The sequence below is a fragment of the Oryctolagus cuniculus genome, chromosome 10 (genome assembly GCF_964237555.1).
Source record: "Oryctolagus cuniculus chromosome 10, mOryCun1.1, whole genome shotgun sequence".
Taxonomy (NCBI): domain Eukaryota; kingdom Metazoa; phylum Chordata; class Mammalia; order Lagomorpha; family Leporidae; genus Oryctolagus; species Oryctolagus cuniculus.
The window spans coordinates 2,224,653-2,240,690 of NC_091441.1; the positions used below are offsets into that span (position 1 = coordinate 2,224,653).

Sequence of the window (16,038 nt, forward strand, 5' to 3'; positions counted from 1 at the left end):
TCGTCATGTCTCATTGCCGAGGGGGCTGTGAGGAGACCAGAGATTCCCAAGGTTGGGTAACCCGGCAGCACTGCTCGCTGGCGACAAAGTGTGACAGGGCGGCCGTGGAGAGCAGCTCACGGTGGGAAGGTTGGAACATGGCCGTGGTCACAGCGGGGATGCGGTGGTACGCAAGGGTTGCACTGCCTGTCCACATGGAAGTCCCCATTTCCACGGGGCCAGGAGCTGAGCTATGCGCTACCTCCATGCTGGTCTGCGGAGGAGAGATTTCCCAGGGTGCCACTGCAGTGCTGTCTGGAGCCCCACAGAGAAGGAGCAGGCTCTCACGATGACAGTGCACACACCATTCCCTGGGGCCACGCAAGGCCCACGCCTCTGTCTCTGGCTGCCACGTGCTCGCCTCTGATGCACGGTGTAGATAAAAAGCCGGATTAATTAGAAACACAAACAGACCAGTGAGCTACTCCCCACACAAGTCCGACTTTCGCAACCTCAGAGCCCGTTTCTCAATGTGGCATCTTGTTTCTCAAGCTGATTAAATAGAAAAATCCAGAAGCGTGGCCGGACGTCAGTGGAGAACTTTATGAGCCAGAAGCCCGCTCCGGGGGACGCACAGAGAGGGCCTTAGGCTTGGCCGCCCCAGATGAAGAGCAGGCCTTCGGGGTTATAAATGTCTCAGCCTCGACTTTGCCCGTTTGGGACGAGGTGGGTGACCAGCAGGACGGACCCCGGGTTGTCTCGGTTTTCAGTGTTCCTGGCTTCAGGGTGTCCAGTGCAGCAGCCTCATGGGTGATGTGGGAGAAAAGGCACTGATGAGGTTGTCGGGGCCCTCCTGGGTTCTCTCCCCTGCGTTCAGGAAAACAGTGCAAGGCTGTGTCGCTCACACTTCCAGAGACTGCAGATCCCACTCTTCCAGGAAGGTGGGAAAGGGGAAGGAAGTAGAGGCCCCAGAGAGCAGCCTGTTCTGGAACCTTCCGCCAGCCCTTCCACGGGCACATTGGTGAGCACCCTGCGGCACATCCCTGAGGTCACAGCCCCGGTGCCCGGAGCCCAGAGCTACTTCCTGCAGGCAGGGTCGCTCTCGCCAGCCCCTCCTGTCTGGGCTCACCCCTGACCGTCCAGCCAGTGTTCTGCACAGCAGAACGCGGCCACTCCCACTCTTCCGCAGGACGCGTGTGGCAGGTGCAGGAGGAAGTGGCACCCAGCTGAGAAGGCGTAGGTCCCACCTAGCCCCGGGCGCAGGGCCAAATGCTGCGCCCCTCATCACTGCGGGCTGCCCGGTGCCACCCGAGAGGCTGGGATGGCACATCAGAGTCAGCAGGTCCCTGGCAGTCTGTCTGGGGCTCAGGAGGAGGGGCTCCTTGGGAGACAGGCCGTGCGCTGGGCAGGTGTGCTGGGCAGGTGTGCTGGGCAGGCCTCCGGAACCTGGAGGTGGCAGGGACGTGCCAGGACCTGGCAGCCATTCCCACAGGGAGTGGAGGGCGCTGAGGATGGTGCTCCATGGGCCAGGCAGGGCCAGGCAGCGCTAGAACGTGGGCTCTGCAAGGGGCAGCGGGTCGAGGTGGGACCCTCACAACCCCCGGCCCCCAGCCATCCTAAGAGTAGAGGGGCTGGAAGGAAGGCCAGTGATCCCCTGCAGACCTGAACCAACTGCCGTCTTGGGTGCCCCCTCACACGAGGCTCGTCGCGGCCCCTCCCCGGAGCTCTGTGTGTGCAGCAGCGGGATTGTGTGTGCCCCTCCCCGGGGCTCTGTGTGCAGCGGGATTGTGTGTGCCCCTCCCGGGGCTCTGTGTGTGCAGCGGGATTGTGTGTGCCCCTCCCCGGAGCTCTGTGTGTGCAGCAGCGGGATTGTGTGTGCCCCTCCCCGGAGCTCTGTGTGTGCAGCGTGATTGTGTGTGCCCCTCCCCGGGGCTCTGTGTGCAGCAGCGGGATTGTGTGTGCCCCTCCCCGGGCTCTGTGTGTGCAGCGGGATTGTGTGTGCCCCTCCCCGGGGCTCTGTGTATCAGCGGGATTGTGTGTGCCCCTCCCCGGGCTCTGTGTATCAGCGGGATTGTGTGTGCCCCTCCCCGGGCTCTGTGTGTGCAGCGGGATTGTGTGTGCCCCTCCCCGGGGCTCTGTGTGTGCAGCGGGATTGTGTGTGCCCCTGCCCGGGGCTCTGTGTGTGCAGCGGGATTGTGTGTGCCCCTCCCCGGAGCTCTGTGTGTGCAGCGGGATTGTGTGTGCCCCTCCCCGGGGCTCTGTGTGTGCAGCGGGATTGTGTGTGCCCCTCCCCAGGCTCTGTGTGCAGCGGGATTGTGTGTGCCCCTCTCCGGGCTCTGTGTGCAGCGGGATTGTGTGTGCCCCTCCCCGGGCTCTGTGTGCAGCGGGATTGTGTGTGCCCCTCCCCGGGGCTCTGTGTGCAGCAGCGGGATTGTGTGTGCCCCTCCCCGGGCTCTGTGTATCAGCGGGATTGTGTGTGCCCCTCCCCGGGGCTCTGTGTACAGCGGGATTGTGTGTGCCCCTCCCCGGGGCTCTGTGTGTGCAGCGGGATTGTGTGTGCCCCTCCCCGGGCTCTGTGTGTGCAGCGGGATTGTGTGTGCCCCTCCCCGGGGCTCTGTGTGTGCAGCGGGATTGTGTGTGCCCCTGCCCGGGGCTCTGTGTATCAGCGGGATTGTGTGTGCCCCTGCCCGGGGCTCTGTGTGCAGCAGCGGGATTGTGTGTGCCCCTCCCCGGGCTCTGTGTGCAGCAGCAGGATTGTGTGTGCCCCTCCCGGAGCTCTGTGTGTGCAGCGGGATTGTGTGTGCCCCTCCCCGGGGCTCTGTGTGTGCAGCGGGATTGTGTGTGCCCCTCCCCGGGGCTCTGTGTGTGCAGCAGCAGGATTGTGTGTGCCCCTCCCCGGGGCTCTGTGTGCAGCAGCAGGATTGTGTGTGCCCCTCCCCGGGGCTCTGTGTGTGCAGCGGGATCGTGTGTGCCCCTCCCCGGGGCTCTGTGTGCAGCAGCAGGATTGTGTGTGCCCCTCCCCGGGCTCTGTGTGTGCAGCGGGATTGTGTGTGCCCCTGCCCGGGGCTCTGTGTGTGCAGCGGGATTGTGTGTGCCCCTCCCCGGGGCTCTGTGTGTGCAGCGGGATCGTGTGTGCCCCTCCCCGGGGCTCTGTGTGTGCAGCGGGATTGTGTGTGCCCCTCCCCGGAGCTCTGTGTGTGCAGCGGGATTGTGTGTGCCCCTCCCCGGGGCTCTGTGTGTGCAGCGGGATTGTGTGTGCCCCTCCCCGGGGCTCTGTGTGCAGCAGCGGGATTGTGTGTGCCCCTGCCCGGGGCTCTGTGTGCAGCAGCGGGATTGTGTGTGCCCCTGCCCGGGGCTCTGTGTGTAGCAGCGGGATTGTGTGTGCCCCTGCCCGGGGCTCTGTGTGCAGCAGCGGGATTGTGTGTGCCCCTCCCCGGGGCTCTGTGTGTGCAGCGGGATTGTGTGTGCCCCTGCCCGGGGCTCTGTGTGTGCAGCGGGATTGTGTGTGCCCCTCCCCGGGGCTCTGTGTGTGCAGCGGGATTGTGTGTGCCCCTCCCCGGGGCTCTGTGTGTAGCAGCGGGATTGTGTGTGCCCCTGCCCGGGGCTCTGTGTGCAGCAGCGGGATTGTGTGTGCCCCTCCCGGGGCTCTGTGTGTACAATGGGATTGTGTGTGCCCCTCCCCGGGGCTCTGTGTGTGCAGCGGGATTGTGTGTGCCCCTGCCCGGGGCTCTGTGTGTGCAGCGGGATTGTGTTTGCCCCTCCGTGCAGCACTGGCTGTCTACATGGCACCCACACAGTCTCATCTCCTTCACAAGAAGAAGCAGTGAGTGGGGGGGACAGCAGCAGCCGTGCCCATCACGTGCTGTGCATGGAGCAGTGTGTGCCACGCACACCACACACAGACCCACGTGCGCTTCCTTCCCCGTCTCCCCTCTGCCTGAGCAGCTGAAGTGTGCAGAAGCAGGGCACATGCCCAGGATCACCTGACTGGTGTGGGGGGTGGGGTGTGTTCACAGAGCCCAGCAGTGCTGGACACGGAGCGGATGTTGAGTGAAGAAGTGGCTGGGGTGTGAGTGGGCGTGGGATTGAACAAACAAGCCTGGCACTGGGGCCCTGACAGCCACCGCTGGAGGAGGAGCCCCTTCCCACCTGCTGGACAGAGCACTCCGGTGCCGGAAGGGGGACAGCAGCAGTGGCCCCGGCGAAAGTCTGGAGACGCAGGGCATCTTGCTGGCATCAGGGACGATCGGATGAAGCGTGCGCCATGGGCAGTCCGGGGCGGGGGGTGGAGGTGAAAGCATGTGCCACGGGCATTCCAGGGGGTGAGGTTGAAAGCGTGCGCCGCGGGCAGTCTGTGGGGGGTGGAGGTGAAAGCGTGTGCCATGGGCAGTCTGGTGGGGTGGAGGTGACAGCGTGCGCCGTGGGCAGTCCGGGGGGGTGGAGGTGACAGCGTGCACCGTGGGCAGTCTCGGGGGTGTGGGGGTGAAAGCGTGCGCCGTGGGCAGTCCGGGGGGGTGGGGGTGACAGCGTGTGCCGTGGGCAGTCCGGGGGGGTGGAGGTGACAGCATGCACCGTGGGCAGTCCGGGGGGGTGGGGGTGAAAGCGTGCGCCGTGGGCAGTCTTGGGGGGGGTGGGGAGGTGGGGGTGAAATGCTTCTGCTCCTGGAATGGGCTCAAGGAGGAACCTCTGGGGAGACAGTGGCCGGAAGGGCACGTCTGGTTTCTGAGTGCTTGGTGGGCTGGGAACACGGGTGGCACCGAGTCTCAGGAGTGGGAACGTGGTTGTCCGAGGCCCAAGGTGTAATTAGCACACAAGCTGGCCCTCGACAGCCTTCATTAAAGATAACGTGGGGGCGGCTATGAAGCGGGCCCCGGGCAGCAGAAAACCAGCAGCCAGTGAGCACTCAGCACGGGTGTCTGGGCGGCTCCGGGCCTGGGGCTCCGCGCACAGCCTGCACTCGGGACCCAGAGGGGTCGGGCTTAGGCCCTCACCCTGCGTTTTCAGCCCCATGCCGAGGTGTCAGGTCTGGGAGTTGCCCGCTGACTTGATTCTTAGCGGAAGCTGTGACGGAGTTGCCAGCAGTTAACTTGGACAGACTTCTGGGACAGAAATCAGCAAGTGTCAGAGGTAGATGATGAGGAAATACAAACAGCCCCCTGTGCCCAGCGGCAGACACAGAGGCTCCACCCCCAGTGGACACCTCCCGTGCCCTCAGGGTTCCACGATCTGGGGGTCTCCTGCTTGAGGGGTCCAGGAGACGCAGCCTGAGCCGCCACGGTCGGACTTGCTCACCGCCATGCTTTGCACTGGGCTCATGAAGTTCCCCCTGCCTCGTTTGCATCACTGAATTGTCTGATGAGCCCTGACGGCGTGGGGGGAGGGAGGTGGCAGCTCTGGGCCTGTCGTCAGCGTGGGCTGCACGCCGTGGGCCTCACTGCGGCCGCGTACTTGGGCTCGTGGTGGACCCACGAGGTGTGAAGGGTTCCCACGTGCCTGCTTGGGCTCCCATCTGACTGAGGACCTGATACCAAGTGTAGCCAGCAGATGGGTGTGCGTGGATCGTGATGACTGTGATCAAAGTGGAGAAGTGGGCTGAGCTGGGGTTCCTGGGCGTGGATTCGGCATTAGGCCCCGGAGGTGTGCACCGGGCAGGGCTGCATGTGGCGGCCGTGGCTCTGGGCACCTGCTCCCTGTGCTCCTGCAGCAGGCCTGGCCCTGCAGAGAGGCCAGCCAGACTGGACCCTGGGCCACAAGCTCACCTCAGGCTCCGAGCGGGGAGAGCAGGGCCTCCCATAGTCTCTGCGCTCGCTCTATTATTAAGGAAGACTTTTTTATATTTGATGAGAGTCTTACAATATTTGAGAAGAAATGAACAAAAATTCAGCTTTCCAAAAGACGCTTCCTGTTTTCAGTGTCTGGTTTTCAGTTTAGAAGTTTGATTTGCTGGAATACGTTTGTGAAAAACTTCATCTGTGTTTACAAATGGGCGAGTGCTTGTCTAGTGTGTATCTCTGTGTGTGCTACATGTATGTGATGCTTATGTGTGTGTGGTGTGCATCTCTGCATGTGTGGCATGTGTGTATGTGGCATGTGTGATGAGTGTGTGACATGTATGTGGCACTGTGATGTGCATGCATGTGTGTGGCACGTATGTGATGAGCAAGCATGTAGCGTGTGCGTGTGTGGCATGTGTGTGGCACACATGTGATGACCATGCATGTGGCATTGCGTATGTGGCATGTGTGTGGCACACATGTGATGAGCATGCATGTGGCGTGTGTGGCAGTATGTGATGGGTGTGCATGTGCACATATGGTCTCTCTCCTGTCCCCCACCGGCCACTGCAGCGATGCCGTCTTAGGCTCCGCCCGGCTCCACTCGCGGATGCGTCTGACACATCGTTGTCCTGATTGCTTCAGCTTCATTGTCATGGTTGTGAATGTGAGCACCGTACTGGGGACTGTGTTCTCACGGCCTTGGACTCTCAGGAAAGGGGCCTCGTGGCCCAGTGCAGCCTCACAGCCTGAGCACAGCCCCTGTGAGCACACTCAGGCAGGTTCGCCAAGGAGGCACCCAGTGCCCAAGGCGACACGTGTGACCTCACACCGTGTGACCTCACTGGCACCAAGGCGCTCACCAGCACTGACGTCCAGACGTTGAAATGAAAAGGCAGACGTAGTGGTTGGTAGGAATTTACCTCCTTTAGAAGACACTGTGGGGCATGCCCGGTCAGCACAGCAGGCCTCTCCCTCCCTCTCTCCCTCTCTCCCTCTCTCCCTCTCTCCCTCTCTCCCTCTCTCTCTCAGCACAGCAGGCCTCTCCCTCCCTCTCTCCCTCTCTCTCTCCCTCTCTCTCTCCCTCTCTCTCTCTCTTTCTCAGCACACCAGGCCTCTCCCTCTCTCCCTCTCTCCCTCTCTCTCTCAGCACACCAGGCCTCTCCCTCTCTCCCTCTCTCCCTCTCTCCCTCTCTCTCTCTCTCCCTCTCTCTCTCTCTCTCTCTCAGCACACCAGGCCTCTCTCTCTCACACACATACACACACACCCCTCTATCTCCAGCTCTGTCTCTCTCTCCCTCTCTCTCTCTCTCAGCACAGTGGGTCTCTCTCCCTCTCTCTCTTTCCCTCTCTCTCTTTCCCTCTCTCTGTCCCTCTCTCAGCACAGCAGGCCTCTCCCTCCCTCCTCCCTCCCTCTCTCTCCCTCTCCCCCCCCTCACACACACACCCCTCTCTATCTCCAGCTCTGCCTTTCTCTCTCTCTCTCTCTCTCTCAGCACAGCAGGCCTCTCTCTCTCCCTCTCTCCCTCCCTCTCACACACACACCCCTCTCTCTCTCCCTGTCTCCCTCCCTCCCTCCCTCTCACACACCCCTCTCCATCTCCAACTCTCTCTCTCTCCCCTCCCCACTCCTCGTCCCCTGCCGCGAGCAGCACCCTGAGCATCATGGGCTGCAGTGGACACGGGCCCTTCGCTGGGCCAGGGAGCCTCTCCGTCCACGCGCAGCGAACACAAGGACGGCGGGTGATGCATTCGCCGTAGCCACGCCCTGGGGTCCCTTCTCCCAGAGCGGGTGTGTGGCTCGCTGCTGTTCTGGCCCGAGCCGGGTGAGTTGTCATGGCAATGGTTCTGCTGTGCTCTGCTCCCTAAAGCACGAGTCTCCGATGGTTTTTTTCTATTGAAATTATAAAGGCCATAGTGGTTGAAGAAGCGTTTATTGTCAGATGTCGTGGACCAAACACAAGCTTCGGGGCGTCTCTGCTGTTGAGTGGGCCGTGACGGCGTGTTCCACAGTGCTTAGGGAGGTCACGGGAGTGCATTCCTGGTGAGCCGTTCTTTCCGTGTTGTTGTTGGAATGTCAGATACGCAGCTGGACAGAAGAGAGCTGCTCACGCTGTTTAGGGACCTGGTAGCTCTCAGCTTTCCTGCCACGCGGCCTTGAAAAGGGACCAGCCTTTGCTGTGTCCTCCTCGCGTGCGTAGCGACGTGGATGAACCGAAGAGCCGGAGCTTGCTGGGACTTCTCAGAGCCGCGGTTCCCTGAGTGCGTAGAGGGAAAGTGTGGGTGCGTGAGTAACCCGGGGAAGCCTGCTCGGTGCGCTCGCTTCCTGGAGAACAGGGCTGTCACATGACCTGTTAGAGTGAGCTGAACTCTCTGCAGAGGCCTTTTTCAGAATATTTGGTGACTTTGCGTTTTCTTGTAACCATATTCCAGCTGGGCTGTTATCAGTTATGACATAGGAGCGGGTGGTTGCCTGGACGACAGAATGGCTCCTGAGCCTGCGCGTGCAGAGCCCGAGTGCAGGCGTTGAAGGAGGGAGGAACCGCTCCTGGCTGATGGCGGTGACCACCTTGCAGCACGGCACCGTGTGCAGGCCGACCTGGAAACACGTTGGGTTTCCTAGTGACCTTCTCATGACCCGATCTGTCCAGCGTGGAGGCAGGGGAGGGCAGCTCTTGGAGCAGGCTGGGGCAGGGCTCCGTCCACTCCCAGGGTCGGCTGGGGGAGAGCTGTGGGGGCTGGAGCCCCTAACGTTGCACAGTGACTGCTTCCCCCTGCAGGGAGGGCACCGGAGCCCAGGTGCAATCGGACTCCGAGTGGACCTTCCCCTCACTTCTTGATGTGTGCCGTCACGACGTTAGTATTTGTTTCCACCTTTCCAAAGCCCTGACCATGGCCCGGGGTCAGAAACTGACCAAGGACGCCCAGCGCTGACTGCATTCACGGTGGCCCTGAGACAGACTGTCATGTCCTGTGTTGCAGAGGTGGCCGAGAGGGTGAGGGGTGGCAGGGCTGCGGTCACTCACAGGCTCAGAGGGGCCTTTGTGTTCTGTCGGCGTGCACCTGTTTGTCTTTGGAGCAGACAAGTCTGTCTTTAAACATTTGACCTTGTTGCCGCCTACGCCCGCTGCAGTGCGGGGGCACGCGTGGCTTGCTGTTTCTGAGGGAAAACCAAGTCTGTATTTGATATATAAAAGGTGGAGGGGCAGGTGTGGCGGCACCGCAGGTTAGGCTGCCGCTTGGGATGCCATACCGAGTGCCAGTTCGAGTCCTGGTTGCTCCGTTTCCCGTCCAGCGTCCTGCTGATGTCCCAAGAAGCAGCTGATGGCGGCTCAACTGCCCGAGTCCCTGCCTCCCACACAGAGGCCGGCCGGCCGGGTTCCGAGCTCCTGGCTGCAGCCTGGCCAGCCCTGGCTGTTGCAGGCAACCGGGGAAGGGGAGGTGAACCAAGAGATGGAAAAAATCTCTTTGTTTCTCCGTCTCCCTCTCTGTCACTCTGCCTTGCAAATAAATAAGCTTTAAAAGTAAGAAAATAAAATGGGAGGAAACGCATTTGGCACATTATTCTTTTGAGCTGAAGAAACGCCCTTGCGTGAAGTAGCTGGACGTGCCTTGTCATTGAACTTGAAGTTCAGCTGTCCAGCTGTTGGAGTAACAGCTTCGCTGACTGAATCAGTGTGTGTGTGTGTGTGAGTACATGTGCATGCGTGTGTGTGTGTGCACGCGTGTGCGCGTGCCTTTCCCTTGCCGAAGCGGCCGTCTGCATCCCACGTCCCCAGCTGAGGCAGGAGGAGCTCCCAGAGTAAATGGCGAGGTGTTTGTGCTCCCGAAATAGACTGAGCCTGCACAGTTATGTAACAGACCTGGGCAAGCAGTCGTACTGTGACACTGGCCAGTGTCTTCTTGGTGCCACTTCTAAAAGCCCGTGTTTAATAAAACCCTGAGCACATTTCTTTGTGTTCATTATTTCACAGGAAGCTTAGACGACACGAAAAAATGACCTGTTAGAGTGTGACTGTAACAGCAAGTAGTCCCAAGGGCCTGGGACCGCGTTTCCCGGCTTTGTGGGAACGCAGCTCCGACACAGGCCACTGGAACCTTCCAAACCTTTCTGCAGGGGGCGCCCCCGTGGCTGGGACTCTGTCTCCCAGCCCTTCCAGCTGAGTGACAGTCACTGGTGCTCATGACAGGAGGTGCTCCGTGGGGATGATCCAGTGTAAGCCCAAGCTGTCTCCCAGCCCTTCCAGCTGAGTGACAGTCACTGGTGCTCATGACAGGAGGTGCTCCGTGGGGATGATCCAGCGTAAGCCCAGCTGCTCTGTTTGTCCTTGTGGTGGGCTTGGGGGAGAGGGACTCGTGCTCTGGGCATCCCTGTGTGTGACAGAGCCTGCAGCATGTGGTGGAGGCCCTCAGGGCCTGGGCGCTGAGCTGTCGCGGTCTCTGGTGGACATGGGAAAGATCCGAGCGCTTCCTGAGCTGAGGCCGCAGTCCATCCCTGCTGACCATGGTCTGCCCTGCCTGGCTTTCATGGTGCGTCTTGTCGTCCAGATAAGCGGGTTCTGTGAGGTTCTGCTCTGGGGTTATCCTGGTGAGCAGCTCTGACTCCGGCCTGTGCCGAGCGGCCTGCGGGTGTAGAGAGAATCTGGTGGTGGCTGGGAGCGGGTCCCTCTGAACGCCACTTTGTCCCGTTAAGGTCACCTTAGCACCTGACACCAGGGCCGAGGGGATGGTGCAGGGCCAGCGTTTCCTTAGACGCGCAAGAAACACGCGACCTTTTCTATGAAGAGGGCCTGCAGGACACCGTCAGCGGGGCGGGCGCCTGTCACAGCAGGGGAGCCGCCCTGGGAATGCCCACGTCCGTGTTGGAGGACGCCGTCAGCGGGGCGGGCGCCTGTCACAGCAGGGGAGCCGCCCTGGGAATGCCCACGTCCGTGTTGGAGGGTCAGGTTCGAGTCCTGGCTCTGCTCCCAATTCCCACTTCCTGCTAATGCGCACCCTGGGCCCCTGCCACTTCCATAGCAGTTTCTAGGGGCCAGGCACGCTCCAAGCACTTCTAAGTAGCAGCTTAGGAGGTCCTCTCTACATCCACGCCAGGCTCCTTCTCATCGGTAAGGAGCCTGAGGCCCAGAGGCCCAGTGACTTGCCCGTGGCCACACAGCCACAGTGTGAGCCCAGCCGTCCCACCCTTGCTCTAGAAGGAAGGGGAAGTAAAACAGGCTGTGCAGCGCCTGTGGTCCTGGGAGGAGGGTGCAGAGGGAGTAAGAGAGGGGCCTGGTGGAGCCTGGCGCTGGCCAGCGCGGGGGCCGGGTGGAAGGCGCAGCCTTGGAGGAGCAGCCACTGCAGCACTGCAGGGGGCCCTCGAACCGGCTGTGGAAGGTTCCTCCGCACTCCTTCAGCTTCCCGAAACCCCTGTGCCCGTGCACTGTGCGGAGTTAACAGGTCCGTGAGCACCAGTCGGAACTGACAAACCGAATGCAGACGAGCTGAGCGCAGCTGGTTAGGTGCCAGCCGAGCTGGGCTGCTGGGGACACAGGGCTCTGCAGGTGCCCATGTGTAGTCACCTCCGGGGGCCCCTGTTCCCTGAGGAAACTGAGAAGCAGAGCGCAGCCAGGGCGAGGCCGTTCGTGTCGAGAGAGGAGGGGAAGGAAGCGTCATCGCTCAACTGTGCACAGACCACGGCAGGGAACCCAGAAGGATCTAGAAACACTGATTGCCCCCGGAAGGGGAGGTGGGGAGGGAGGGGTGTGAGGGAGCGGGATGTGGCGACGGCGCCTTCCAATGCGTCTTGAGTGGGTTGGTTACAGAACTGGGAAGAAGCGGAACCACACCCACTGTCTACATTGTGCTTAAACTAAAACACAGGGCCCACCCTAGGGCTGTCCTCGGGCCCAGCCTCAGAGGAAGGCCCAGAGGAGAGGGCAGAGTCCCTCGGCTTCCGAGGCTGCCAATTCCCAGGGAGCTCAGGAGCCCCCTCCTTCCAGGGCCGTGGCGGGGCCTCTGGGCTGTGGTTTCCTCCCAGCCGCTATCAGCCAGGCCCAGCGGCTTGCAGGGGCCAAAACTGGAGCTCCGGGATGTGTGGTTTGTGTCCGCTGCACCCGACAATGTCCCCCTTGGTCCACAACAGTGCGCAGTGGGGCAGCTCCCGGCATACCTGGGTGGCGTTTAGCGGACGCCTGTATTCAGGCTGATGCTCCCGTTCTTCTGTCTGGGAGCAACCGGCTGCAGAGAGAGAGCACTGAGCGCTGGGGGAGGCGCGGAGGGGCCCCTGCAGGGAGCGGCCCCGGGCCAGGGCTGTTCTCTGCTTGAAGCAGGGCGGCGGGAAGCTGTAGCGTCCCACAGGAGTTTCACAGAGGGAGAAGCCCACGCGGTTGTCTGCAGGTGAAGCGCTTTGTCTTACGGACCTGTTTCCTCGCTGCCGTTTCTGCAGGACATGGGCCCTAGCAGAGGAGCACCTGAAAGAGCGAGAGACCTCGGAGAGCTCGCGCGCGGGACCTCGGAGGACAACGAGGTGTTCGGTACGTGGATGCTTGGGCACGCTCAGCGCGCCTTTGGTTTTAAGTCCTTGCTGGCGGGAGGACCGTGGCTCCGTCCTCACCCTCAGAAGTGGGGGCGTGAGTGCGGGACGCTGCCTCCTGCCCTCCTGCAGCGCCTGCGCGTGGCCCACAGGCTCCGTCCGTCCCGGGCTTGTGTTTCTGGCTTCCTGCCTTCCCCTGCACGCCCTGCCCCGAGATCCCCCAGGCTTCCCTTCCGGCGGCATTTCTCTCGCCATGCGCTCAGGCATTAGCGAGCCTGACGTCGGTTCCATAAATGTGAAAAGTAACGAATGGGGAAGTGAAATTGCACCAAAGCCCAGGCCCTGTGGGCACATCTGATCTGCACAGAACGACTCGAGGGATTGGGAAATAACTGGTCTCACGACATTGTGCCTTCTGCTGCCCTGAGGATCCGCTTTCTCTGCACTTCCCCGCGAGTGGGCGTGTGTGTTCGCGCCTGACTCCTACCTTGGTGCGGTCCAACACGGTTTCCCATTAGGACTGCGGAGCTCAGAGGCTGCCTTCCCTCCCACGGCCTCGCCCCGGGGGAAGCAGCGCCACCCTGTGTGTATCACTGTCTCCACGCACTCCTGAAGTGAAGAGAGCAAGAGGTTAAATGTGCTCCACTCCACAGAGCACCCTGCTGTGAGCAGTTTTCTGGCTGCTAAAATAAGCACCCCTCCCCCCCACCAGGCACAGCCGGCCTGCGAGTTCAGGTGCGAAAGGCCAGCCGACTGCCTGGCCCTGTGCCCGCCTGGCCTCTGCTTATTTATAGAAAGGTCTCCTCTGAGGCCTGCGGTGCCCAGCGGGGTCATCCACGCAGGGTGTCTTCTTCCTGGGATCTTGCTGTTTCCGAAAGTCCCTTCCTTGTTATAATTCTGTCTGTCTTGGCAAACACACATAATTCCAAATGTACCGCTGCCACTTTTCCAGTATTTTGTAGTTCCATGAGAATCACTTTAACACAGAGGCCCGGAAGCTGACAACAGCGAGAGCTGATTAACAGGGATGAGACAGGCAGGTGTCCCCGCAGTTCTGTTTGCTTGATTCCGTCTTCCTAGGAATTGTCTTGGGTGCTTGCCTAGGCAGGGGCTCCCTGGTGGCAGAGGAGGGAGGAAGGAGTAGAAGCCAGCAGCACACCCGCAAAAGACGGGCAGCCGCGCCTCAGAACAAAGGGGCGGCCAGCGTTGGAGTGGAAAATGATGGTGGGATAATGGTGGCTTTAGGGGTAAATCCACCTATGAACTCTCAGATCAATTTCTTTAGATGGTGTCTGCCCATGTATTCCAGTTACATTCGTAGAAGTGATAGATGTGAAACCATGCACACTTAACGTAGAAGTAATGTATCAGACCCGTACAGACAAAACACGGAGGTGTTGTATATGGACACTTAGACATGATGTGGAAGTGAGGTATACAGACACACAGAGACACAACGTGGAAGTGAGGTATACAGACAGTTACAGATATGACACACAAGTGGTGCATAGTGACCTGTACACACATAACATACAAGGCACATATACAGACCAGTACATATGTAGAGGTCATGTATACAGACACAGAACAGCAGTGCTGTATATGCACACGTACAGACATAACACAGAAGTGATACAGAGGCCGGCGCCACAGCTCACTAGGATAATCCTCTGCCTTGCGGCGCCGGCACACCGGGTTCTAGTCCCGGTCGGGGCGCCGGATTCTGTCCCGGCTGCTCCTCTTCCAGGCCAGCTCTCTGCTGTGGCCCGGGAGTGCAGTGGAGGGTGGCCCAAGTGCTTGGGTCCTGCACCCCATGGGAGACCAGGAGAAGCACCTGGCTCCTGGCTTCGGATCAGCGCGATGTGCCGGCCGCGCGCGGCGGCCATTGGAAGGTGAACCAACGGCAAAGGAAGACCTTTCTCTCTGTCTCTCTCTCTCTCTCACTGTCCACTCTGCCTGTCAAAAAAAAAAAAAAAAAAAAAAAGAAGTGATGCAGAGACACCCAGACAGACATAACTTACCTGTACAGTATGCAAACATAGTCAAAACAGGAAAAAGCAAAATCAGTGTCCAAGTTTAGTTTTTACATATAAATAGAAGTCACATGGAGTTATTCTGGCTAAGCTTACCTGTTTTGCAATCAGATATCATCTTCATCATTATTGCCCTGGTGGTTGTTTTTGGGTGATTAGTAACATTGACAGTTATTCTGTGTGTATGTGTGTGGGCACACATACAACACGTGTGTATGTCCAGTGTGTACCATGTGACATAACAGACCTGTTATTGTCTTGTCCTTAAGTTGTGGAGATGATACGGAGCTGAAGCTCATCACAGGTCCCTGACCCTTTCACAGAGGTGTCAGCTACAGCGGGGGTGCAGCTGCTTCCATCCACACACCTGCACTTGTGGGGTTTCTTTTCCTCTCCTCTCCTCTCCTCTCCTCTCCTCTCCTCTCCTCTCCTCTCCTCTCCTCTCCTCTCCTCCTCCCCTCCCTCTCCTCTGCTCTCCTCTCCTCTTTATTCAGTTTTCTCTGCTGCAGAGACAGATAGAAGGTCTTCCATCCTCTGAGTCACACCCTAAGTGCCCACAACAGCCAGGGCTGGGCCAGGCTAAAGCCACGAGCCATCCAGGTCTCCATGTGAGTGGCCGGGGCCCAGGCACTGGAACAGTCGTCCGCTGCCTCGCAGGCACGCTGGCAGGGAGCCGGAGCAGAGGGGAGCCAGGCGCTGGCGTGCAGGTGTTCCACGCAGGGGCTTACCGTGGCAGCGCAGTGCCCTCCCCTGCACCTGGGCTGTGATGGGCAGAGTGTCTGGCCGGCTGCCTGCTGTGCTTGCTGTGTGCCCCGGAGAAGGGCCGGGGTCCCGCAGCGAGGCCGCGGAGCTGCTGACTGCGCACAGCTCCACAGGGCGTGCACTGCAGCCCGCTGCGTGTTGAGGAAACAGCTTGCTCACGGTCATCTCCAGGGCGCTGACGGCCGAGCTGTTGTCCAGTGTCAGAGCCACAGAGGAATGTGCAGTCTGCGGGTGTCCTCGCTTCCTGCCGTGGGCAAGGCAGGCCCGGGAGGCCCCGCGCGGGGCAGGTGGGCGCTCAGTGCCCTGAGTCAGTCAAGCCTGGGCGGCCCCGTGGAGCTGTGGTGCTTCCGCCTGGCGCTGAGTAGCGTCCCATCCCGGTGCTTCCCTGGGCTCCGCAGGAACTCAGAGCACTGAGGAAGCCGTAAAACCAGCTCGCTCAAGCTGTGTCGGCTCTTCTTCAAACATCACGTGTGTGCACACGGCCCTCCAGCAGAGGGCAGCAGCAAGGCCGTCCTGGAGCAGGTGGTGGATTCCACGAGAAGGCAGGAAATGGGGCCTCCCAGCCGCGGCGTGAGGGCATCGCTGTGTCGCAGCGTGGAGAAAGCCGCGGCCCCTCAGCTGTGCCCTGCACAGCCGCACGGGACCTCTGTGACTATCAGGGAAGGGAGCCGGGGGCCTGGACGAGGGAGCCGCGATGTTTGCAGTCAGGCTCAAGTCCAGCGCTTGTAGGTGGGTGAATCTTGGTTCCTACAGGGAATGCTCAAGGCCGCACAGGACAGCCTTGGGCAGGCACACAGGACCGCCTCGGGCCGGCACACAGGACCGCCTGGGGCAGGCACACAGGACCGCCTGGGGCAGGCACACAGGACCCCCTGGGGCAGGCACACAGGACCACCTCAGGCAGGCACACAGGACCGCCTTGGGCAGGCACACAGGACCGCCTCAGGCAGGCAGGCTGGCTCCGTGCACCAGAGGC

The 16,038-nt window shown here is 60.8% G+C and overlaps 1 protein-coding gene across 4 annotated transcripts in view; it reads left to right on the forward strand.

Moving 5' to 3' along the window:
- Positions 1–16,038, forward strand: part of MBP (myelin basic protein) — a 91,618-nt gene that overhangs the window by 22,044 nt on the left and 53,536 nt on the right. For 3 of the 4 annotated variants that reach the window (XM_051838600.2, XM_051838595.2, XM_051838597.2), the window contains exon 3: positions 12,181–12,268. In XM_051838600.2, coding sequence (XP_051694560.1) covers positions 12,181–12,268 — 88 coding nt within the window. Of the gene's footprint in view, positions 1–7,826; positions 8,016–12,180; positions 12,269–16,038 lie in introns of those variants that run through there. The other variant, XM_070049850.1, reaches the window with a different exon arrangement.